Below are 26,553 nucleotides of genomic sequence, written 5' to 3'. Positions count from 1 at the left end.
CTGCCAGTCTCGCTGAGGACTCTTCTATTACATACGTTGTATCATAACCATGCCTATAGACTGAAGGAGGCCGGATGTCCAGTTGTGGTGGGTAGATTTTACAATTCCGTGGTGAGTTACATCAATTTAAACTAATTGATTAGCTACATATTCAGACAAAGAAGGGAGTGCAGGGGGAAATAAAAATATAAGGCTGGTGGCAAGAACTCAGTAATGACTATCTGTACAGGAGCCTTATGAAAGAAATACGAGTTCTCATGAAGAAATACATATAATCATAGAACTACAAGACATCACCGTATTTCTTCAACTTCACAGAACTTCAGGAGTGGCAGGAAATTAACAGCCATACACACCTCCTTGTCCACAGACCCCTCTACATCATTATGTATGTTTTCCCATGCAACCATTCAAAGATTATTACTGGTAGCAAACCGGAGACCCAAATTAGGACTACTCGTAGGCCTCGCAGCTGTCAAGTGGAACAGACTGGCTACAAGGGATGACATATTTAGGATCTTATAAGAAAAAGAGGATGGCAAACTCCTCATGATGAAGCACTTTTATCTGATTAATGGGGAGAAAATAATGCTAGCCTGAACAGAGAAAGTATGATCCATCCTCATAGCCAGAAAAAAAAGTGTCAATGGTGATTTATGAGCAAGGAGGATAAACTGTGTTTGAGTCTATCTTGGAACATTGCAAAAGGAAACCTCAAGTAAGGCAATCAGAATCGGCTTCCCCACACATTGTAGGATTGTGACAAATTATCCCATGATGGTCCCCCCACAACCAGTTTTGCTTGAACGATGCACCCACCTGTATGATCCAATATAACTGATTTACTGTTTGACTGATGCATCAGTAGAGCTATATTGCATTGCACTATATAGCTATCCTTTTTGTGTCATATGGTTAAAGCAATCAGAATACTGTTAAAGAAAAAAAGAAAAAGGAAATCTACCTGGGCGGGGGGCAATGCACCACTTGCACCTCCTTCTCAAAGGATGGACATTGCTTTTAGTTAAATAACTGACCCATCTGACAAGAAAACCACAGTAAAATAAAAATTGTAAGAATTTACTTACATGGGATTTTGACCAGTAAATGAATACCTCAGCCACCATGCGGAACAGTTCCTCTGCTTCCGGGTTGGGTTCTTTCAGCCATTTTGCCCTAAAATTAGGTAACAAGAAGAAGAAAATCTTGGCAATGATCCTTTCTGGTTTGGATAATGCAATTTTAACATTTTGCTTTGAAATCAATTTTTAACATGGTATCACCAGGAAAAAAGCAGAACGACGTGCATGTGTTTTAATTAATGTTAAAGTGGCCTTTTGATGCCCTACTTCAACATCTGAATACAGTTTCCCCATAATACCAGGTAAAATGCAACAGGAAATTATTTTTTGTGATTTTTCTCCAAATCCTTTCCCTAAAATTGCAGTAAGTCTGCAATAAGGTACTGTTAATGTCACTTTAAAATTGATTGTGTGAAGAAAAGTTATTTACATTCAGTGTAGAACATAATCAAGACACAAAATGAAGTATCAAGAAACATAACTAGGTTTTGAAAGGATTCACTAAGTTGTTTTTTCCACGTACCTGTTATAGTCCACAAATCTAATCAACAAAGGGTAGAAGGCATAGAGGTCCCGTGCCAAAATGGTGAACTCATCTAGGATAAGCAGTTCAGCCTCAGACATGTCACCTCTGCCTTCTGCTCTTAGATGGTCTTCATCTGATACAACCATTGCTGCTTTTTTCTTCAACTTATCCATCAGTGGCAGGAAGTGGGTCTTTAAAAGCTGGGGCTTCACTTTGCTTATGATAGGCTGGGAAAACACTATTTAAGGCAAATCAATACTATAATAAACACCTGACCACAAAGTGTAATCCAAAACCTTTACCTTTTCTCTCCCATATTTTATTTTAAAGAACGAGGGTGAAATCCTGGTCCCATTTAAAGTCAATGAGAGCTCTGCACTGACTTCAGTGGGGCCACAAGTTCATTTTGTTAGCGTGAAAACAGGGATTCAAATTAGCTAATACCTTGCTAAACACTTAACACCATGAAACTTGTCTTATATCTACTCCAGCATTTTGCCTTAAGGAAAAGTAAAAAGTTTCATAAGGTACGTAAATGTTGTGCAGTGACGTATGTGGGTGCAGTGACGTTCCTGAGCTCCGAGCTCTTCCTTCGCACAGTATGGTTTGGCTTGGTTGAAAGGAGAAAGTACTGGAAATCTCATTTGGGAGCTTGCACTAGTAATTGCCAGACCCATTTTGCATTTGCACAAGCCTGGATAAGTTATGAATACACATTTGAACTTTTGGGATCTCACCTAGACTAAATGAGCCTCTGAAAATGTTGAGAGGCACCCATCACTCAGCCACTTAAAGTATCCGAGGGCAGGTTTTCTGCAAATCCACTCATCCAAAGGGTAATCCTTAAGGAAGTATTTAGCCAGTGTTTGTTTAGATAACAAACACCTACAATACATTTAGTAGATTGTAAGTAATTTGCAGCAGGGAACATGTTTGCCTATGTTATTTTACAGTGACTATCAAAATGGGGGTCCAGACCTGTATGTTACCAAAAGCGTAAGCATCAAAAACAACAGAAAGAAGACAATAAGCATTGAAAAGTCATGTGAAATTGAATCAGAGGACAGAAGTGACTTTTCCAGGGAGATGATAAAGTTTTACAGGGCGACAAATCAACAAATCAACTGTGTTTTCAGCCTTTCACCTTTGTGATTTTCAATAAGACCCAATGTAGTATCATCTTTCTTAAAAAACAAAAAAGCCTAAAAGTGAGCTATGAACTGCCACCTATCTCAAAGGAGTGTATGCTGAAGTGGAAATTCTGATAATATTTTTATGATTCCTATGAGGGCCTCAGTTTCCCTGTGCTTTGCATTCCTATGCATGGAGTGTAAAAAGCTGCCCTTGGGGCAAAGCAGAGGATATGAGGTGTTGAGTCATGTAACTGTTTGGGGTGGTATGAATGGGTCATTAAAGGATTGGCTGGAACCGACCCATATCAGTGGAGGATCCAGAAAGACAATGGGAACCCCATTGGCCAGGACATTCACATCTAGCAACCAACAGCCAAGAAGAAGGAGATTCCCCCCAATATCTCTTCATGGAGAAGCAGAGCAAAGGCTACAGCTGGAGAACAAAGCAGAAAGGAGTCAGATGGCTGGGTTAAGAGCTGGCCTTTGGAGAGACACAGGAACACACACACCTGGGACTAGGAACTGAGACAGAGAGAGCGCCTAGATAGCTTTGATGGTAGCATGGCTCAAGGGAGCCCTGGCCTAGCGTTGGCCATGCTGAACTCTTAACCTTTGCTTCTCTACCCAAACCTAAGGACTTTCAGATGCTGTATATCAGGTGACAAATAAATTGTTGCCTTGTTTGGAAAAGGCTGCCTGGAGTCGCTGCAAATAATCACTAAGAGCACTGAACCCTGAAGGGACACAGCACAAGCCTTCCGCAGGAGTCTGGCTTTGGCTGGACTCGCTGCAAGGAACCATAGAGACAGACAGGGTTTGTTGGTGCCTGAAGGCTCAGTTCTGGATTCTTGGAGGCCACAGGCCTGCCTCTGTGGAACTGTGTTCATCCTTGGGCCCCAAGCACACTAAAGGGGTCACACTCCCAAGGAACTAGTTAGAAACTGGGGCATTGAACAGACCCAGTGGAATGGAGACAGGGTGTTAATCATAAAGCCTAATGACAACACTTCAAAAACCAGATTTTGTAATAGCACGCAACTGCCTTCTGTACGTATAGATAAATGGGTGGCACAAATATAAATCTTTCAGTTCAGTAAATGGCATATTACAATGCAGGGATAGCCATGCTTTTGAAGGAGGGAAATGTATTATGAAGTTCAATATGATATATACCAATTATTTTAAAATATATCATCTCTCTTTCAAAGAACGCTGTCTTATTGTCTCATTTAATTAGACTTTATATTATTCAAAGAGGCTGTAAAATATGGGCTTGATTCTCTTCCAACTTCAAGTGGGGTAAATATAGAGTAAATCCATTGAAGTCAATGTGAACTGATGTAAGTGAGAAAAGAATCAGATCCAAATTATTCATATCTTCAAATCTTACCTGCTAATCTCTTCATCCAGGCTCCCTCATCAATACCTAGGTTGTTATAGATGATTTTCAGTATGTTACCCAACAGAGTGTTCATGTGCTCTGAGGTCAAGGCTGTGCAGCACATTTCAGCCTTGTCAGGATTGTTTTCTGGCCCATGTTCCCACCAGTGTGACATGTAGCTACACAGCATAGGCAGTATCACTTCCATTATATGTGGCATTTGTGTGTAACGAATACCAGACTCTGCCAATTCCACTATTTCGTCCATTAACTTCTCCAGGGAAGGAATTTTTGGACAAACCTCTTCTACACTGATTGGCAAATTAAGAGCTAGAAAATAATAAAAATAAAATGTATCACAAAGAGAAAACACATATAAAATATTTATATCCAAATGTTTTTCCATTCTACTTCTATTTTCTCTTTCACAAGATGTCCATCTGGCTGATAAAGCTTTAGACACAAAGAAAGAGTGCTTTTATGGAACTGAGTAGAGAGTTATACATCAGCTTCAATGGAAGTGTCAACTTGTGTAGTAAGATTAGTGCCAGTACTGAAGTTGGAGCCAAATTGTTTGTATCTGCCTATACTCTGGGCTGTTTTTCAAAATCAGGCTACGTCTCATTTTAACACTGAATACATCATACATATTTGTTCATAGAGCTGCATTAATGCTTGCTTTATTGAAGTTTGGAAAGCATTTTGAAATCCTCAATAAAAGTAAATTCAAATTATTATTATTATTACTATTAATAAAAGGATATTTCTTTCCACAAGACATAGTATAGGCTACTGTGGATGTACTAAAATTACCAGAACATATTACTTATTAATGTAGACACTGACATTTGCCAGATAGACTACTGTAGCTCTATAGAAGAATGAATCAGTTGCTCTTCTTTTAAAATTGAGTGGGTGAAGTTATACATAAGATGCCATTAAGTAACTGTTGTATACTATAGCATAGTGTTTTTCATTGTTGCCATATTTGTGGTATGCATTATATTAGAATGAGAAATAACAAATTAAAATTATATTCTACTACTATGAAAGGTAGCTGCCCAGTTTTTAATTTCACCCATGGTAGTTTAAAATAATACAAGTTAATCAGTAGAACCTCTAAAATATTTCCAATAGGGAACAGCATAAGGCACAGTGTTAATTCCCCAACTATGTTTTTATTAAATAGCCCTCTGAAGGGGCGTCTACATGAACAAATGTTTACTTATTTGTATTTGCCTTTGCTGTGGTATTTCCTACACTTAAAATACCACAGCAAACAATTTATGTCATGCTATCCTAAGGGCATGTTAAGGGCATACAATGTATCAAAATATTTAGCCCCAATTAAAGATACAGATAAGTCCCAGAAAGAGTTGAGGCTGAAAATGAGAGATAAGGAAATAAAACTGTTCATTAAGATATGCTGTTTTATTTCATGATAGTAGGCAGTATTAAAATCTCTACCTGTGTTTGACATATAAAATAAACCTTATATAAAACCACTTATTTATATACAATACAAATAGCTTCTGAAATTACAAATTTATTCCATTTTGCAATGTATCAACATGATCAGAATGAGGTGGAACTAGTTTAGCAAGTTAATTCCAAAATAATATCATCTCCATATGCAACATTGGGCAGCTCAAAAAGGAATGAAAAACATTGAGTTTTGCAAGATTTAACCTACCATTCTAGCAAATGAATACAAACAGATCAGTAAATGAAAGGGAGGATAGTTGTAATAGAAAATGTATGTAAATATGCAGTGAATAAGACAACCACAATTGTGTGTGAAATCCAGATGTTAAAATGCCTGCCTGTGAGGTTCTGAATGTACCTGCTCTGTCTCTTGCAGACTTGGTGTTGTAGATAGAGTAGGTATTATGTTTGTTCAGATGAGTTTCCAAAAAGGCCACAGGGAAGGCACCAGCAAAAGCAGCCAAACATTCTCCTAAGGCTGAGCGCTGCCTGTGAATTCACAAATGCTCATGGTTATATATACACACAAATTTTTTCTGATTGAATATACTCAGAGCTAGTTCAGTACCATCCTTACTTTTATTACAAACTATAATCTTCACAAAGAGAGAATCTGCTACATGATTATAACTACTAACATAGTAACAGAAAAATACATTTAACAGATATCTGAGGATATCAACTTTCTGCCATTACACAAATAAAATGTTATATATAAAATGTCAAAGCTGGGCCTACTTATATTTGCCGAGAGCTATCAAGGAGCATACAAGGAAAACACAGCACTAGTATAGTAACAATAATGATAGTAATCCTATAGCTACCGAATAAACTGATGGATCAAGAGGCCAAATGTTACCACCATTATATCTAAATGATAACTGGAGGGCATTTCTCCTTTTTATGAGATAAGTAATAACCATCTCCTGGGCTTGCCCAAAAGCCAAAGTCTGATATAGACAGGATATTGTTATTACTGAATTATTCGGATATACTCTCAAGTTTTTATTATGCTAAAACTTTTGCTGTTTTCCCATTCCTGTAAATTATAATCACCCAGTCTGATTCCTTCTGATGTAAAAGAAAATGTGTCAGTCTATGCTACCTGAGACATGTCTCCCCTCAACTTTGGAACCCAAGGCTCATCTGTGTGGCCTGTCACATAGAAAAAAATTGTCACAGAAAAGAAATTACTCCCATCTCAAGGAGGCAAAGAAATCCTGGTCCCACAGAATATCTTAGAACCAAAAGACAGTTGACATAAAAACATGTAGGGAGTATGTTGTAGAAAAAATGATATTGTTTAAATTGGAAAAAAAATCTTTGTGGTTACCAATTTTCCTATATAGAGGATAAATTAGATCCCACAGTCAAGTCAATTTTATTGTAGCACGTGATTCTCAGAATGACTATCAGGTGTTGTACCATTCTGAAAAGCGTGTGGGCAGCTTTAAATAAAGATGGCTTAGTACCAAGAGATGAACAAGCCATTTCTAATTTCTTTTGGACTAAAACATGCATAAGGAAGTAAGAATCAAACTGGAGAACTTGAGGAGATTCCTAGAAGTCACAGAAATTCTGCAGTTTGGTCAAAATCCTGCCTTCCTTTCTGACCCAGGAGAAAGGAGAAACCTGGAGTTTCTGCTGTAACAGAATGCCATTGAATTCCCAATCCATAATACCCACAATAAACACAGGAACTTCAGCTTCTGACGCCATCATATCTCTCATAGCTATTTCTCCTCCTGATTTCCTCCCTGACCCACATAATGTCCATGTGAAAAGAACATGTTTCACATACATCTATAAGACAGCATGCTATCCGCTTTCTATATGCATTGATGCTTGTGGACTATAATAGATGAAAGAGAGCACTTCACTTTCACAATAGCTCTTGTAAGAGTCAATATATAATTTCATATAAGACCAATATGTAAAATATGCGCCACTTGGAGAGCATTCACTGAAAATTGCATATATTTTTATTCCGCATTGGAGAATAATTATTTTTAAATTTAATTCTATTCGTGATTAGACGGGGTGACAAGTGGGGGTGAGGTCAAAGGCTGAGGTGGCCATGTTTGTTGTGAGCACAGCGTTATACATAGATAGCAGTTCTGAAGGCAGTAGCCATTTGGAGTACAGTGATTATGCATCTCTCTCTAGAGTTACACATCCTTCCACTCTTATTACCTAATAATGGCTCTTTGATAGAGTACAGGGTTTTCCAGACTAAGGGCTACTGAGAAATAACATCAGTCATCATGCAAATCGGAGCCCTTTTACCAGGATGCAGTGATTTGTAAAAGAAACAAGTTTACATAGTACAGAATCCCTGAATTTTGATAGCTGAAACAATGTAACTTGTATTGACTTGTTGCAACCTTACATTCTGACTCCCAAACTGGTTGCCAGGCGACCGGTTTTCAACCGGAACGCCCGGTCGAAAAGGGACCCTGGAGGCTCTGGTCAGCACCACTGACCTGTCCGTTAAAATTCCAGTTGGTGGCGCAGTGGGACTAAGGCAGGCTCCCTGCCTGGCCTGGCGCTGCGTGGCTCCCAGAAGTGGCCAACATGTCCCTGCGGCCCCTAGGCGCAGGGGCGATCAGGGAAGCTTTGTGCACTGCCACCACCCTGAGTGCTGGCTCCTCAGATCCCATTGGCCAGGAACTACGACCAATAGAAGCTGCAGGGGCGGCACCTGTGGGTGCGGGCAGCGTTCACTGTGCAGAGCTGCCTGGCCACCCCTGCGGACATGCCATCCGCTTTCGGGAGCCACAGGGAGCCTGCCTTAATCCCGCTGCGCTGCTGACTGGGAGCTGCCTGAGGTAAGCATTGCCTAGCTGGAGCCCTCCCTGCCCTAAGTCAGAACCCCCCCATGCACCCTTACTCCCTCCCAGAGCCCGCACCCAATCCCCTACCCCAGCCCTGAGCCCCCTCCTGCACCCAAACTCCCTCCTGGAGCCTGTACCCTGCACTGCCTCCCACACCCCAACCCCCTGTCCCAGCACTGAGCCCCCTCCTAGATCCCAAACCCCTCATCCCCGGCCCCACCCCAAAGCACCCCCCCCCCAGCCGGAGCACACACACCCTCCCACACCCTTGCCCCAGTCCAGTGAAAGTGAGTGAGGGTGTGGGAGAGCGAGCAATGGAGGGAAGGGGGATATAGTGAGTGGGGACGGGGCCTTAGAGAAGGGATGGGGCATGGGTGGGGTCTGAAAGAAGGGTGGGACAGGGGCGAGGCGCAGGTGTTCGGTTTTGTGTGATTAGAAAGTTGGCAACCCTAACCATATACAAGGTATGAGAAATAATGGAAAGGGGTAGAGAACTGACACCCTGGCAAGGAAGTGGTTGTTACACTCCTCAGTGTATTCTGGGTGTGCTACTGCTTTGCTGTGACCTTGAGCAAGTCACTTGATCTCCCCTATTTGTCAGTTTCCCCCTCTGCAGACTGTAGATAATTAAACCTACTGGGATGTTGCAGAGTGTTGTAAGGTTTAATTAGTGTTTTGATGAAAGTGTGATATAAGTACAAAGGGTTATGAATAAAGTTCTCTCTCTGTCTTGCTTTATGGCCTGTTTGACTGATTCTGTAGAATCAATGATTATTTTCAACAGTGATTTTTTTGAGAATGAGTCCATCCAGATTGGATTCAAGATTCAGTCTTGAATTTTATAGCTCAGATCCACCTCTACTTGAAGTACAAATTGAAAAAGTACATTTTTGATGCATTATGATTTTTTCATTTGATTTGTTAATAGAATCATGAATGACAAAATTCAGTAATTCTGAACGGATTTCTTACCCATTAGAATGAAATTGCAAAATGAATATATAACATTTTGTTTACAAAATGTGAAAACACCAAGTTTTTTATATCAGTCATGAACAAAAATAAATGAGGGATAACCATAAAATACAGTACAGTTAATCAATCTACAAGCAACAATTATAAAACTAATTGTAATGAAAATTTGCAATTTCCCCTTCTGGAACTCATAAATTGTCTAAGTTCCCCATGCAATTAATACTGTTTGTATTATACAAAAAAGTCAGATCCTGCAGTCCCAATGCAAGGAAGAAATATCATATTTTAGACTAAGAACCTTTTCAGTTCTAATTGAAGACTATCTTTTTACACAGTTCTATGTAAATGTTTTTTTATAATAAATCCAGTATAGTTATTATCACAACTCCCTTTTCTATTAAGGGGTACTTGATTTTTTCCCTCCCCTCCCCTCCAACTTCTCCCCACACTCCTTTTTGTGCTTTATTAAAACTTCTACCTTGGAAAACAACATTCTAATAAAGAATGCACATGATGTCTCCATATACAACTAAGTGTATATATGAAGATTACAATTATGTACATGATTTTTCATCTTACCGCTCCACATAGATACTCTTGCTGGTTCCTAGAGAGTACAAGCTGGCCAATATTCTGTAACAAGAGACCTGAACATCTTCCACTAAGGGAAAGGGGCAGAGAAGTAAGAGAAAAAGGTTTTACTGCATTCCATTTTAGTACTACATAGTGGGCTTAAAATATAGAGACAATCTAATTATATTTGACTTGACAACCTGCATACTGATGAGTACAAGCTACCAAACATCATCTTTAGAAATCACTGTGTAAATATAAAAAGTAGTCCGATGGCCAGATGCTGACATAGCTTTTTATGAAAAATTTCCACTTAATTCAATAGAAAGCATATACTAAGAACAATATCATATTTAATGCACCATTAGCGTGCTCTATTTTTCTGTGAAAAATGGCAAACCATCTTTGTTAGGATAATGCATAGTTATAGAAGCGGAGATTTGATTTATTAAATAATCTATGCAATACGGTATACTGAAACTTTTCCAATTGCTAGAAGTGCTTTAAAGGCAGGGAATTCCCACAGCAAATATCTAAAGTGTTAAATGAGTAAAAGGAAATTATAATCAGGGAACTAACCAATTTAAGAATGCATTATGCTTTGTAAAATATACAACAGTGGAAAAATACTCTTGCTGAACAGCTTTTTAATTTTGTAAATTATATTTAATGATATTACCTCATATTTAGACAAAGCTACAGGTAAATAGCATCTAAATGATGTATTCATTAGTCAGGCAGGGGAACCAAAACAAAATGATCACCTGATCCCCACAACAATTTTTATCTTCATTGCTTGTTTTAGGAATAACAATCATCACATTATGAATTCTAGTGTAAAGAACAACATTGTTTTTCCATGTGCAGCTGTAAAAAACTGAATTGATCGAATTGGGGAGAAAAAATTGATAATATGCCTCCCTTCCCCCCCAAAAGTGATTACATTACAACTTTTACTCAGTTTTCTATATTCTTTTTTTCAATTCCCCTATGCTATTTTTTCAGCTAATAGCATTGAGAAATTGGGGTTATGTTTTTTGAAATTTCCCATGAATGAGAAATTCCCCCTAAAATTGTTTTGGAAACACTAACATATGGTATTTCTGAAACAAAATATACTCCAGGGACTGGCAAGAGCAGTGAAATGGACAAAGAAGCTAAATTTCAGTCAGCAGCTGCTGAGGGCCCCAGAGTCTGTGGCTCTGGCGCAGCCTTGCCCTGCAGAGAGCCCTGGTGCCAGGGACCACAGGGCTTCCAAACTCCTGGGTCAGCTGGCTCCAAAGACTGCCTGACTCTCAAGGAAGCTGGCTCAGCAGGCTTTGGGTTGCTCTGGAGCCCTGGATGTTGGAAGAACATCCCAGGACCTCCTAGCTCTGCAGCAGGGAACCTAGAAGCGGGAGAGGCCCAGCTAGAGTCCAAGTTCTCAGGGCTTCCATGCTCTCTACGGCAGAGCCAGTTTTGCCAGGCTCCCAGTTCCATGGCAGGGAGCTTGGAAGCCCTGAGAGCCCCCAGCTCTGGGCTTTCAGGCTCCCAACTCCATGGCAGGGGGCCTGGAAACACTGGCATGGTGCTGCTGCCCCATAGCCAAAGACCCTGGAAACTAGGGCTCCCCAGCTGCCCGCCAGGCAGAACTATGACTGTGATTCGACTACACTTCACTCAACCCGATTCACATTCACGTTACATTTCAGGCTCAATGAACCAGCATTTTCTGACAAAACTCTGTTTCATTGGACATTTTCCAACCAGCTCTAGTTACAACTGCCTGCTAAAGGGCCTGGGGTATTTTTTAGCTCAAGCTGTAGAGATTCATGCTTTTAGCTCTGGGGTCCCCAGTTCAAGATGGAGTACATCACACAAGTGGGAGCTCATCCAGGCGTTGAGCAGATGTGGGCCTCCGACACTCAGGATGAGCATCTTCTGTCCCGAGGAAGTACGTAACCCAGTAGTCTCTGTGCTACATGTCCCCCACTGTGTCCAGTCTACAGACAATCTGAGATTGTTACCATCCCAGCTACAGAGACTGGCTTTTTAGCTCAAGCTACTTTCAGCTCTGCAGGTCTTCTGTTCAATACCCAGTGTCAGCCAAGGTGATGGTCATTACACTAGTATAAATAACGTGATTGAGAAAATGTGTCTCATTCACCCAAACGTTTTTCATTCTGGTAGGGGGATGGGACCATAAATTCAGTAGTGATGGTTTTTCAGTCCCTCACACTGCATGAGGCAGAGGCAGATATTTTTGACTGGCTGGGCTGACACTCTAGTTAACTCCTCCCACTGAAGAGCCATTCCAGAGAGTCTCTTCTAAAGCCAATAACGGTCATACCTGAATAAAACACTTTTTCAAAATTTATTAACAACAACAACAGATAAAACTGCCCAGCGCTAAGAAGTAACTGTCCAACTGAGGGGAAAAAATACACAACTGGGATGACACTGCAGCGAAAAGGCTATTATTCCTAGAACACAATGTGAAGAGAAGTGCCGCTCTTGTGTATTACGTAAAATAGGTAAGTACAGTTCAAATTAACCAACAATTCAAACTATTAGTGGGTTTATAATAACTGAATAACAATCATATAGAATAGGTGTTTAAAATCATGTAAGTAATAAACTATCAGAGGCTAATGATGAAGTTCTATTTGGATCAGAAAACAAAAAGGAGTAGAAGGAGTATACCTGATCTTCTATAGATGGCATATAGTCCCACAGCTTTTTAGTTTTGGATTATGTTTTTAGACACTGAAATTAAATGTCTTCAACCATAATTGATAAAGAAATAAAAATTATAGTATAGCATCACCCTGTCAAATTATAAATATCAACAACCATTTTCCACATAGCTATTTTATATTTTCTCAGACATAGGAAATGCAGATGACTGAGTTTCAGTCTCTTTTTCTAGATCCTCCCTGGGTGGATTCCTCTTTCAACAATTCTCCATTTCTGAGCTGGCCAGCTTTGAGGAAGAATTGCTGCCCACAATAGAGGGGGAGCTGGCTATTAGAATTCCTGTGGGGCTTCTAAACAGTACAAGATTGAAACTCTGCTTTGTGGACTGTAAGAGGCACTGCAAGAGAACAGCTTTAGTCCCACCAAAATTAGGTGATTTACAAAATTTAGGCTCTGCATCAACTGTGCTCCTGCACTTCACAGAAATGGAGTTCAGAAGTACCTCCCCACATCAGCCCCTTGCAGATTTCTTCAGCAGTTCCTCCTGCTCTGCCTCATGCACCCATTTGAACACCCCATCGATTGAAACAAGGTCATGTACGTAGCTAAAGTCAGGTGACATAACCTTGCTTGAAAAGTTTGAATGAATGAGGTTGCATTACAACAGCTTTCATGAGAGAACTTCAAAGTTCTATAAAAAAATTAAGTTTGCGACACGCCTGTGTGATAAATATTATTATTCCCATTTTACAGATGGATAAATTTATGCAGAGTGAGATTACGTGATTTATGCAAGATCACATAGCAAGTCTATGGCAAAGCCAGAAATATAATCCAGATTTCTAATCCTATCTTCTAACCACAAAACCACACTCCCTCCCATATTTTTACACAACGGGATAAAACCTGCAGACCTTATTCTAAGCTTAAGACAAATTCTCATTTAAATCAGTGAAAATTCTGGCAGAGTTTTGTCAGGGTTTGTCCCCATATATTAGAACCCAAACTGTAATAACCCTCAGTACAAAACAATAAAGATCATTAGCTGCCTGGCATTTCTAAATAATACATACATATTAGATCTTCTCCAAATTGATGCTGTCCAATATGTTCAAATAACGAAGAGAGCACTGGCAGGAGAGCCACTGTGGTGTAGTTAATGATTTGTGTCACCCCCTTTGGTTGATTTCTTGTGTGTGTAAACTGGCCTTGCTTAAGATTTTCCATTGTCATCTCCAGATCTTCTGCAGCATTATCCAAAAATGCTCTCAATGCCATTTTAACAGACTCCAGACCAGTCTTCATCACAGTCCTGTGCATGACATATAAAAGAATTAAAGATCATATTCTGTTAGAGAAACCATGAAACAGTCTACTCTTGGATGATATAAAAAGATACACAAGATCTTGGGAAAACCTTCCTATTGGGTAAAATCCTCTTTCCCTAAAGAAAGCACCTTCCAATTGAAAAGCAGTGTCAGAGTGTCACTCTGCAGACAGGAAGAGATTTCAATTAATTTTACATTGACAAGGCTTCTTAAGGAAAGGCTTAAATGCTTCATAAAAACAAGGAATGAGGAAGCCCGCTAAATCATCAAAATAGGAAGCTTATGGTTGTTTAAACTGCAACCCAAAATGCCTATCCAACCATCATAGCCAGATTTTGCTTCAGCAATTTTAAAAATCAGAGTGGGTTTTCTGAAAGCCACAGTTAAAATCTCTAGTAGAAACAGAGCAACATGAACATGTTGGTTATAGAACTACAATCACTTGTATCCAGTATTGTAATTCAGTGTCACTGCCTTCAAACAGAAACACAAAGCTAGCTGAGTTGACTGTAGAGGTCCTCTATTCATAGCAAAGTAAAATTTCACAGAGTTTTCATTTTAATGTGTGAGAGAAATCAGTCCAGGTGAAAAATGCTTGACAGCCCAGGAGACTAAAGTAACCTATTTTATTCACAGAATATGTACTGCATAGGTGGCAGCAATGCAAGCTTCCATATATAGCTATACAAATGTGCCTCAATCCTGACCTAAAAGGACCTTTCCATGGGTATGTCTTCACTGCAGAGTTAACTTGGGGGACTGGCACCTGGGTTAACCTAGCCTTGGTGTGGGCAGCCATACTGCAAAGCCATACTCAAGTCACTATATCCTCACTGCTACTGCACTCGCCCATGTGTCACCAGGACATCTGGGGGGCACATTCCATGGTTCTTAGCACTGCTGTAAGTGAGCTGCTCTGTGATTCTTCTACCTAGTGAATTGTGGGAGAACTTCTCTGTGCTTCTGGACATGTCAGGGGAACTGTGGGGAGGGCATCCGAGGACTATCAGCACTTGAGTGGTTTAGCCTGCATCTTCCTTGCAAAATGGGCACTTTACTGGCCTGAACGAATGCACCAGCCACACTTTAGCCTATAGACCCACCTGAGTCAGCTAGCCTGGGCTGAAAACACCACTAAACTCAGGTCAGAGTTTTTGTGTGTGAACAAGTGAGAGGTTAGAAGCAAATCTCAAATAACAGCCCGAGTTAGCTCAGCAGTGAAAACATACTCAAAGAGTGAAAGCACACCTCACTCGATGCCCATTCAATTCTTGGCTTCTCTGATCATGAGGTTGTAAGCAAAATAGTGAATTATTTCCAATAGCTATGACAGTTTTTGAGACACTTATCCACTCGAGACAAAACTCATAAATAGCCAGCAGTTTTTGGTCACTACTGAACTGGCCTGGAGTTGAAACAGTGAGCTAGAGATGAAAAGCTCTATATTGTATTACCAAACCCTCAGGTTATCAAGAATAATAATGAAGCAACATTCGGTATAGGAACTTTTTCAGCAGGACAACCCTTTTTTATTTTAGAAATTCTGTGGCCATGTACAGATAATCAGCCCCCAAATCCTACTATATATGTGCTATTCGGTTTTAAGTGATTTTTTTATACTTTAGAAAATGTATTCAGCATTACCTTGCATCCAAAGTCTGGCCAAGTATATGAAGACAGTTGACTATTGATGTTGCATCATTTCCTAAACAGGAAGCAAAATGATTCACCAATTAAAATGAGTTTGCATTAAAGCAGTCCTATTTTTGTTAACATTTGTCATTTTCAAAGAAGCAACGACACAGCAGAGGCACAATTCAGCTTCTGCATGATTTTAACAGTCAAGTTAAAAACATGCGGTTTGTTGCATTAACTGTGTTTACACAGACAATAAAGCATCTCTCATCAAATAGCTGAGGCATTCAAAGCATCTCTCCCTCAAACATCTGATGTGAAGTTAATTAGAGCTGCAGTGTACTATTTGTATTTCATTTAAGTTGTTGAAAATTTCACTTTAATTGATTCCAGTTTATCTGAGCATTTATTTTCTCTCTCTCAGATAACAAAGGTTATCTGATACTCTCAGTCTGGTCCTCCCTCACTGATACAAGAGACAAGCATTCATATAAGATGACAAAGATGTTAGACCCTGAACAGCTGAAGTGATCCACTACGGGATCATTGAAATCAGATATATTTTCCTGAAAAGCAACATAAATACTTCTCACAATTCTTGCAGTTCTCCACCTAACACTTTATAAAAAGCTTTCTTATGATGAAGTATAAAGCACAAATTCAGACATTGGCATAAATGGATGTCATCCAATGAAATAAGGAGTCTCATTAGTTAACACACAGGGCAGAATTTGGCCATACATACATGATCCATATATATTATTTCACTGTTTTACAGTTAATTCCCCCACCTGCTTACAAAGGTGGAATTCTCTCTCGCTTTCCTTTCTACACTTCTAAAATTAGTTGGTCTTCAGTAACCAACAGTCGAGTAGTACACCTCTACTCCGATATAACACTTTCCTCGGGAGCCAAAAAATCTTACCGCGTTATAGGTGAAACCGTGTTATGTTGAACTTGCTTTGATCCGCTGGAGTACGCAGCCCCGCCCCTCCGGAGCACTGCTTTACCGCGTTATATCCGAATTCGTGTTATATCAGGTCACATTATATCGGGGTAGAGGTGTAGTATGTTTTTAAACACTGATTTGTACATACAATGAAAAAATATTTTTTTCAGTGAAATAGAGATTTTCAAAAGGCAGACCATAGAGAAGTAGAGGCAATGGTGGCATTTGGGAGGGCTTCTTTACATTACTCATAATTAAGGATACAATTTACTCACGGAGATCACAGCAATCATGGATTCCATGACTTTACTGGACCTCCGTGACTTCTAGGTTTTCAGGAACAGGAGGCGGGACTGTGCGCCCCTGCCCTGCAACTGGGGCTGGCTGGAACCAGGACCCTATAAGGTCCAGCCCTGCTGCTTCCTCCAGGGAACTGCAGCTGGGGCCGGGAGATGTAGTCAGGGCCGAGGGCCCAATACCCGCGACTTCCACTGGAGGTTGCAGCCAGGGACATGTGCCCCATCCCCGATGCGACCCGGGCTTGGCGGGGGACGTGCGTCCCAGCCCTGATGCATTGTGGGCTTGGCGGGGGCCAGGACCATGCGCCCCAGCCCCGCAGCTTCTGCCAGCTGCAGCCGGGACGTGTGACCCAACCCCATGGTGTCCGAGGCTTGGCGGGGCTGCAGCTGGGCCATGCACCCTAGTCCCATGGCATTCCAGGCTTGGCAGGGCTGCAGCCGGAGCAGTGCACCCTAGCCCCGCAGCTTTTGCCAGGGGCTGCAGCTGGGGGCGCATGCTCCCTTTGCAGCTTCCCAGTCATGTGCCTCCCCCCGCTGTGGCCAGGGCTTGGCGGGGGCTGCAGTGGGAGCCGCTCACCCCTGTCCCACAGCTGGGCCAGCTCTGGAGCAGGGGCTGTGTGCCCTCCATGGTTGGGGGCTCGGCCTGTCAGTCGTCGTCCCCCCCCCAATGGGGCTCCATTCCTCCCCCCTACCTAGCCCTGCCCCCAGTTATTTGTAGTAAAGTAGCGGACAAGTCACAGGCTCCGTGAATTTTTGTTTACTGCCTGTGACCTGTTTGTGATGTTTACTAAAAATAACCATGAAAAAAATCTTAGCCTTACTCATAATCTCACAGTCTCTTATTTACATTCACAGGAAGAGTCATGTGCTTTGTCAGGGTCAGCTAGACTATATAGTGAAGGTCAGTAGGGTGGAGCCAGCAAGTAGTCTAAACATGCTGAAAACTAGCCAATTTTTAGGACTACCCCCACAGGAGATGTGTGTGCGTGCTTTCTTTCTGATAGTAAAAATAGGATAAAACTTCACTGGGACATATAAGACTTATACTGAAGTAATATTAAAAGATTGAGAAACTAAACAAAGTTTAAAAATTCTAAACTTATTAACAGGATTAATTTAGCTTCAGTGGGACCATTCACATGCACAAGTCTTTGCGGGAACTGAGACTTAGGTAGAAAAGCCAACCTTAATTCACTACTCTTCATTTAGTTATTGTAATATAATCACGATCCATTTGGAAACCTCTGCCCAACATGTATTAAACATGTTTAGGCGACAACAGTAGTTAGAACACTGATGATCTATCTACACTAGCACTTCCACTGTTCCTACTACCGGTGGGGCCGTATATTTTTGAGAAAGACATCCTGTGTAGACATAGTCCATGATAACTATATTTTTGGAACAGAAAAGGGTGACTTTAAAAAAAGAAAAAGAAAAAGAAAGAAAGCTTAGTAATTGTGGAGAGAACTAAAAATCACAAGATCCGTATCTTTTTGACATCTATACATTTTCCTATTCCTAATGGTAAGCAGAACATATTTTTGGAGGATTGTGGTGTATGTGCTTCAGTTCCACTCCTATAACCGTCCTCATGCAAATTAGCACAGCAGCAACTGAAGGGTACAGCCTTCCTCCACAACTATGTTTTCCCAAATAGACCATAGCATCACCAATGTCTACTGATTTTTTAACTTCAAATAGTTTAGATATTTGGAAAAGCATCTGAAGTTCAGATCCTTATCTGAACCTCTTTGGTCTGGAAATGTGCCTGGAAATTTTGCAAGAATGAGGTCCATTATGAGATTTCCAGTACTTCCTTATTTTGTTTTGCCTGGAAACATTGTGAGAAGAAACTTTCATGAGGTATTTTCAAAGCCCTGGTTCTGATTCTGGGTGTAGCCAAAGAAAATTGAATTGTTAATACTGTAAAGAGCAAACTAAACATTTTTGAACTTCACATAGATGTTTTGTTTGGACCTAATTTGGAGAAAAGTATTCAAAATACCTCAGTCCTTATTACACTCAAAGTTATAGTAAAACTATTGCCAGTCATTGGGAGACCCATTACAAATTAGAGAATTTTGTGAATTAGCATGTATGCTCCTTTCCTCCTGGATTGTCTGCCCTAGATATGTCAGGAAAAATTATGCTCTTACTCATATGGGTGAATTTGGCCCAACATCTTCACAGCACTATTTGCTTCTCAAACATAGAAGCAGGGACAGTGAGAATTCTGGGCTTTGCACTTCTTTAGACTTAGAGCATTTAGTTGTTTCCACTGTGTTTTCAACACACAAAAGCACACAAAAAAATTGGCGTGCCCTCACTTTTAATTTATGTATCTATGCCACTAAATTAATAAAGACCAGACCAATCTTTTTTATTTCAAAATGTGTGGAAACTATTTTGCTCCTATGCTGAGACCAGACCACATATCAAGTTATAAATACCTGAAATTAGGAGTTTCTAATTAAGTGAATTCTACTGATGCCACAAAAAGTTCTTCAGCGGTAACACAGCTGTGGCAGGTCTGCCCAAACAGACCTGTAGCCAGAGCACAGTACTAGAGCCTAATGCAGAACACATTCTTCTAATCCGTAACATAGCCTTTCCATTATAAAACACTTTAAAACAACAGGGTACAAATCAAGGCTAAGAAACCACTATACCTTAAAGGAATTGTATACATAAGTAACTGCTAAAAGAACAATAAAAATTTCAAGTACAAAAACATTGTCATTAAAAGAGTTCAGGCTAAAAACATGCTAGAAGCTAGTGTGGTCACTATGTATCTGAATGGTTGTTCAACCCTGGGCTACAATCACAACAGATCTCATAAGCAAAATGATTGGGTTTAATCAGCACTTGGATGGGAGACTTTGAGGAAAAAATCCTAGATACTTCAGGAACTGATGCTGGTGATTAAATTCAGTGTTAACACCCTGCACTCAAAATCCCATGGATACTCATCTCCAGGATGCCTTAATGGAGGGATTTCTACTAGTTCCCAGGAAGTGGCGAACAATCAGGCAGAAACAGCATTCCCTCCCACTTTATATCACCACAGAGTTTTCCTCCTGAGTAATATCCTCTCTATTCATGAAAGTGAATGGGATAAATCTGGTCAGCTAGCTGCATGGCTAACATTTGTTTCAGACTGTATGTCACTTTGTCATCAAGAGTGAGACTAAAGAATTGGGCTGATACACGGATAGCTCTGAAAATAAAGAGAAAGCATCTCATACCAGAGTTAAACAAGATTGAAAAGTAAATTAAACTATTCATAGAAATTTTCTTTTTAAATGAGGAAAATATAATTTCAAAGGCTCATTCCACTGCAAATAATTTGTGAAAAATTCAACCCATTAATAATAATGAAAGTGCATAAATGTACTCTCCTGAGTGCACAAACACAGCTCTCAAACTGTAAATTATCATTGTTAAACCTCAGTTACCCAATAATCAGCATATAATAATTCCATGCTGAAGAATAACCTTAACAAAAATATTAGTAATTGTGACACTGGCAGACCAGCCAACCTGTATATGACCCACAACAACTTAACTAGGCATTACAATTGTATCAGGACAATTCACTTGTATGTGAATTTCGAAGAGACGTACTAGACCAGCAATCGTTAACCCGTTCATTTGCAGTAATAGAAATCAAGGGTAGATGCTATCCTGTTAGAAGTTTAACAATGTAACCAAATTAGCTTGTAGATGCTTATTCTTTTCATGTCTTAATTGCCTTTACATTATGTATGCAACTGTGTTCAGTAGACCTTAAGATCAAAGATGTGAGACACTGCATGAAATTAACAATATTAAATATATTGTCTTCATCTTATTTATCCATGATATAATCTCTGATCGGCATTCGCTTTACATTCATCAGTATAATTAGATTACCTGTGTATGCACAGTAAGTAGAATGTTAACTTCAAGTGATGGGACAGTGTGTGCTCAACAAACAAGAATCCTCAGTCACATGCTGTGCTCAAAGCACTTGAAAAACCTGCTTCAACTATAAAGAGAAACCTCCGGCCTGATCCTTTCATCTCTAGTCTGCTCAATTTTGAACAGGGAAAGTTTAATCCGTGGGACTGAGATTTTCCAAGTAGTTACATGGAATACTCTGGAAAAGGCATGGAAAGACTCTAGCAGACTACATCTACGCTGCATTTGGATTCTAACCTTTTAGGATAATTCCAAAGAGACTTTTGCAAGCCAGCAGATAGATCAGGATCACAACAGTGATGTTATATGAACGCTGAAAATCACTTGTATGTATATGATTCCTTAACCATTTAATAACTCCCTTTTCTTTTATTAATACATCTTTAGTTAGTTTACAAAGGATTGGCTGCCAGCGTGCTATTTGGGTAAGATTTTAAGTATATATTGACCTGAGGGTAAGTGTCTGATCCTTTGGGATTGGTAGAACTTTAAGTATGATTAATAGAGTTTTCAGTAACCTACCACTATATTAGACTAGACTGAAATGCCTAACGGGGACTGTGTTTGGCTTCTTGTTAACCAGTGTGGTACTGCAGAAGCTCTTTGGTGAATCTAATTATAGAATAAAACACCACTTTGGGGGGTTGTCTGTCCTATTTCTTGCAGTCTGCCCTGAGTGTGGCACTCTCAGTGTGGTCCATCCAGGCACCCAGTCACAGTAATCCAGTATGGTTAAAACATTTCAGGCTCTTCTGTCTGGCAAACCATCATGCTTAGCTTCTGATTTTGTGTGGCCCTTTACACACAATTAAGGCCACACAGCTTTTACAAATGTCTTTCCTTTTACTAAACACAATATACTAATCTATCTTTGGGAGTAGTGTACAGATCCCATAACACTCATAAGAATGGCCAACCTGGGTCAGACCAATGGTCCATCTAGCCCAGTATCTTGTCTTCAGACAGTGGCTGATGCCAGATGCTTCGGAGGGAGTGAACACAACAGGGCAACTTATCAAGTGCTCCATTCCCTGCTGTCCAGTCCCAGCTTTAGCAGTTGGAGGTTCAGGAACACCACTACCGCACATGTAGTTAATGTCCAGCCAGTAGCAAGTCCCATACTGCGGCTACAATTAAACTTGTTTTGTTCATTCAAACACACATTCCAAAACACATAAGAAGCAAAGTAAATTCCTAGGACCTGACTGTATCCCCTAGATTTGCATGTGGAGGATTCACCCTCATGTGGAGCTCTTCCTCTTCCAGACAGGTCTTGTCTTCACTAGAAAAAAACGTGAGTTCTTAACTAAAGTTAGCTAACGTAAATTTTAGTGAAGAGAAGGCAGTTTGTCGTTTTCTCATGAGTTAGCAGCTCAAGGTGACACTCTAGGCTCCTCCAGTCTTTAATTCAACCTGCTAACACACATGAAAACTACAAAGTGCCCTGTATAGTCATGAGGATTTTACTTTGTGGTAGTTATCATATGTTAGCTAACGCAGATTAAGAACCAACTGTTCTTCCTAATGAAGATGCACCCACAGTAGTTAGGCTCAGCTGCTTCTGTGGCTCCTATACCCTCCATCACATAGATCCAGCAAAGCCCTCTCCACAGAATCCAAGAATGGAGACTGGCTGGGCTGGGATGTACAATGCAAACTGTCCTCCGTCTAGCAACACAGACCTTATATGAAGTTCCCAATCTCAGTTTTTGCAGTTTGCCCATTATCAATCCTAAAAAAATAATCCAAGAGATTAATCCATGAAAGACTATTCCTGAAAATATTTCCCCAAAATCTCAAATAATATAATACTGAGCTGGACAATCTGTCAAATCATGCTAACTGTCACTGACTTGGTAGGCACCAAAATAAACCAATAGAGGTTGTAACATTTTGTGGGAAAGCAGCCACCATACATGAAGAGCAGTTGTGTGACATACTTTACACTTTACTGACACTATGCCACAAAAAGCAATTTCCCACATTTCGGGCAAGTAATTTCATTTCTCTCATGGTCTTGTAAAATGATTAACAGATGAACTATATCCACTTTGCTTATCACAGAAGTCTGAAAGTTCAAAACATGATGCCAAATTAATTTCCATCTTATTGATTACAAGAAGGGTTTATAAACTTTTGGAATATCACAGTGCTGCAGCAAACAGGTATTTTCCCTTCAGATAGAAAGGAATATATGGGAACTGGGTTAGAACTGTATTTTTTAAATCAAATTGGAATCATCCAGATAATTATCCAAATGGATAATGATGGATGCTGAAGTCCCCACTGCTCCCATTACAGAAGATATGTACATAGGGACATATTTTCAGCTAGCCTTCCATCAGCATGACGTTAGAAAAGGCTGCAGAGAGTGAATGATTGTACCATGGGTCTACAATAGACAATTAAGTGATTTTCACCAGGCAGAAATTAAGGATGCACCCCACCACTTTTATAATCAAGTGACGTCTGAAACATGATAGACATGCAGACCTAGAGTTAAGCACATTTGGGAGTATGGAAGAATTCCATGGAATATCAGCTAAGCATTTCAGCCCACAACAGACTTTGCTTTAGTGACTTTCAGAGATAAAAAATGTGTAAATGCTAATCTGTTTTGACTTTAGCAGGCCAGTACTGAATAGGTATAAAGCAACAAATACTTTTATAATGATCTTGTTTGAATTCTGTTTCTTGTTAGGACAATGAGCCTGGGAATCAATCTTCTCTTAATCAGATTTACACACACTTCTTTTTTATTACTACAAAAGCTGTTTACTCCAGCTAAAAACTGCTGTGATCTAAGAGCCTAAAGGATCATTAGTAGCCCATGAAGACCATGCATTCAGCCATGCAGCCATGCAACATGCAACAAGGCAGTACATAACACAACCCAAAAATGGCAAAGAAAACCAAGTGATGGCCATGCTAGTATTTGTCAAGGGTCTCCTTACCAAACAGTGAAATCCTATGCCTGACAAGAACTCCAAGTTTGCAGAACAGGCTGAAGACAAAAGAAAAATAAAGAGAAGAAGGGGGGAAAAGAAAAAAAAAGGAGAAGAAAGAAAAATAACAGCTGATATATGAGCAGGAAAAAGCAACATGATGTCACGCAGAAATTCTCTGAGCAGAATGTGGGACTGAGAGTACTAAAGAAAGAGATTTAAAGTGCATATCCTTAACAAACATGGTTAAATAAGCACATATTCTAATTAAAGAAACAAAAAACTGAAAGCAAAGCTAAGTAATATAAAAGCGTTCTATATGAAAAACCACAAGGAAATAATCATTGAAGTTTTACAAAATAAAATGCAGTCAGTGGGCTATTCAGAATATCATTGAAAATTTGGGGGGAAATGTAAGGAAATCAGATTAATTGAAATGTCTGATGGTAAAGGCTTAATTAGTCCAATTTGGATCTCATCATATTTAATATATTAGATAATTAAAAAGAAATCTTGTCCATTAAAACATTTAACTTAAATGATTTAAGATTGGAAATAAATAAACAATAGTTTAAGTGGTTAAATCAAACAAAATATGGATATGACCAATGGTTTTGTTTAACGTGTTTAAATTAATTTTAGCACTGATGTAAGGTGCCCAATTGAGAGCAATGGATAATGAAGTTTTATGTTTATTCATAGACAAGGGAACAGCAGTGCAAGCTTCCCCACACTGCCCCCCAACCATTGACTCAACCTTCATCTCAATCTCCACGGAGAGAGTAGTTCACTCTTCATGGCCCAATTCAGTCCTTTGCATCGCTTAGGAGAACATCACTCAGGGTGTATATTGGTGTCTACTGTGGTGTCATTTTCTGCGGCAAGGACCTTAGTCCATTAGAAACTGTATTAAGAATATCATCTCATTTTACTTCGACCACCAGCATCCTGGGCCTAATTCCAACCAGTGATATCAAAGGGAAAGACACTATATGTCCCATTATCAAGCCCCTGACCCTCTAGTCCACCATGAAAAGTTTTTCAAAAGTATGTTATCACATATAATTCATTTTGATTTAAACAGTAACACATTAAATAGAGGTCAATCTATTTCTCCTGTCAGTATATGAGCACTACACTCATCAACTTGAGTAGAAGCTGTGCTCACATAGTTGAGGGTGGAATTGAGCTCATGAAGCATGTGCAGCATGCCTAGTAGGACCCATCTGGCAACAAAGCCAAGGGCCTGATACTTGGGCTCATATCCACAATCGATCCTACTAAATTGCAGTACTAAGAGGAGCTGCTTTGCTAAGTGGGCTGGTCTTAACAGAGAAGACATTAAATCAAAGCCCATTACATCAGACTCTAGTCACTAATCAGGTGGAAGTTAATAATTCCATTGTACTTTATATAAAATGCTGGGGATAACCTCAATGTCTTGACCCACATGCACTCAAATAACACATCAAGATTTAATGTCCAAGGCCGCGTGTGTTTGCTGAGCACCAAGTGGTTGTTGGATTTGCCTGCACAATCACTACATTGCCATTATCAATTCAAAACTTGTCTACTTTACTGCCAAAAAGAAAATGTCGGTTTTGTTGGGTGTTTCAAAAGACAAACTGTCTTTCCATCCTGGGAAAAACCTACATGAGCCAGGGTCTAAAGGAAACTGAAAACAATTAAGAAATAAAAAAACAGCTTTGGTGAATCTCATACCCCTTCCTAAGCTCAATATTGAAATTAAACCTTCCCTTTTGAGTTTTACCTTGCCTTTCTCAAAGCCCCTAAAATCTTCAACAGCCAGTAGGATGGTTCATAGCAGAGGACTGTAAGATGGAGTTTCTATAGCCCTTGAACATTTAGCATCAAGAATTAATTTTGCAGGCTAGTAATGGATGGTTGGTCAGGTGTGTTACGGTGTCTTTTAAATTCCTTAAAGAACTCCAGACAAAGCAATGTTAGAAACAAGATGTCAGACTAAATGGGCCATTAGTTTGCTCTAATATGCCAACTATTACGAGTTATGTCCAATAAGGCTACCAGAGAATAGCCCTCATGTAAACATGTCAGCCCTCTGTATCTGTGTCACCTACTTGTGTTTGTGTGTGTTACAGCCTTCCCTCTGTGCTGATCTGCAGAGATCATCAATCTGTGAAAGCCCTACCTCGTGAACTTGGGCTCAAACTGTAGCAGCTCATGCTTGCAGCTCTGGAGAGCCCCAGTTCGTTCTCTGGCATCAGCCAAGATGGTGGCTGGATATGCTGACTGATTCCTGCTGACGCATTGTGACTGGTGTGGCTTTTTTAACTCCACCCTTAGTTTAGATCAGCAATCCCCAAACTTTTGAGGGTCACACCCACCCTTACCCCGTCCACACCCTGGGGTGGGAGGAGGCAGACAGAGGTAAGGGGGCTGCAGCCAGGTGCGGCTCCACTCCCGGCCTCACCCCAGCCTTAGCCTCGGGCCAGGAACTGAGCCATGGCTAGCGGCTGAGGGGATGGGAGCAGAGCCACACTGAGTCTGGGGATGGGGCCAGGCACAGGGCCAGGAGCCAGGAACATGGGGGGGGGAGTGGGGAGTTGCTGTGTGGTGCTCTCTCCCTGCCCCCTGTGGGGGCTGGCTTGGGCCTGCCACATCCCCCCTATATTCCTCCACGCCCCCTAAGGGGTGTGTGCCCCACAGTTTGGGGACCTCTGGTTTAGAGGTGGTGGAAGTAACAACAGGAGTTTACATAAGACAAACAGGTATCTGGAGGTAAAGCCT

General features: G+C 40.3%; 1 protein-coding gene across 1 annotated transcript in view; it reads right to left on the bottom strand.

The window, feature by feature from the left end:
• Positions 1-26,553, bottom strand: part of RYR2 (ryanodine receptor 2) — a 527,178-nt gene that overhangs the window by 143,905 nt on the left and 356,720 nt on the right. Inside the window, exons 64-71 of the mRNA XM_065401458.1 lie at positions 23,794-23,843; positions 15,638-15,698; positions 13,739-13,977; positions 9,996-10,077; positions 5,966-6,096; positions 4,132-4,452; positions 1,606-1,846; positions 1,089-1,176 (exon numbers count right to left, since the gene is read on the bottom strand). Of these exons, the coding sequence (XP_065257530.1) occupies positions 1,089-1,176; positions 1,606-1,846; positions 4,132-4,452; positions 5,966-6,096; positions 9,996-10,077; positions 13,739-13,977; positions 15,638-15,698; positions 23,794-23,843 (1,213 nt within the window). The remainder of the gene's footprint in view (positions 1-1,088; positions 1,177-1,605; positions 1,847-4,131; positions 4,453-5,965; positions 6,097-9,995; positions 10,078-13,738; positions 13,978-15,637; positions 15,699-23,793; positions 23,844-26,553) is intronic.

The sequence above is a fragment of the Emys orbicularis genome, chromosome 3 (genome assembly GCF_028017835.1).
Source record: "Emys orbicularis isolate rEmyOrb1 chromosome 3, rEmyOrb1.hap1, whole genome shotgun sequence".
NCBI classification, from domain to species: Eukaryota; Metazoa; Chordata; order Testudines; family Emydidae; genus Emys; species Emys orbicularis.
This window is presented reverse-complemented; position numbering and strand designations above follow the sequence as displayed.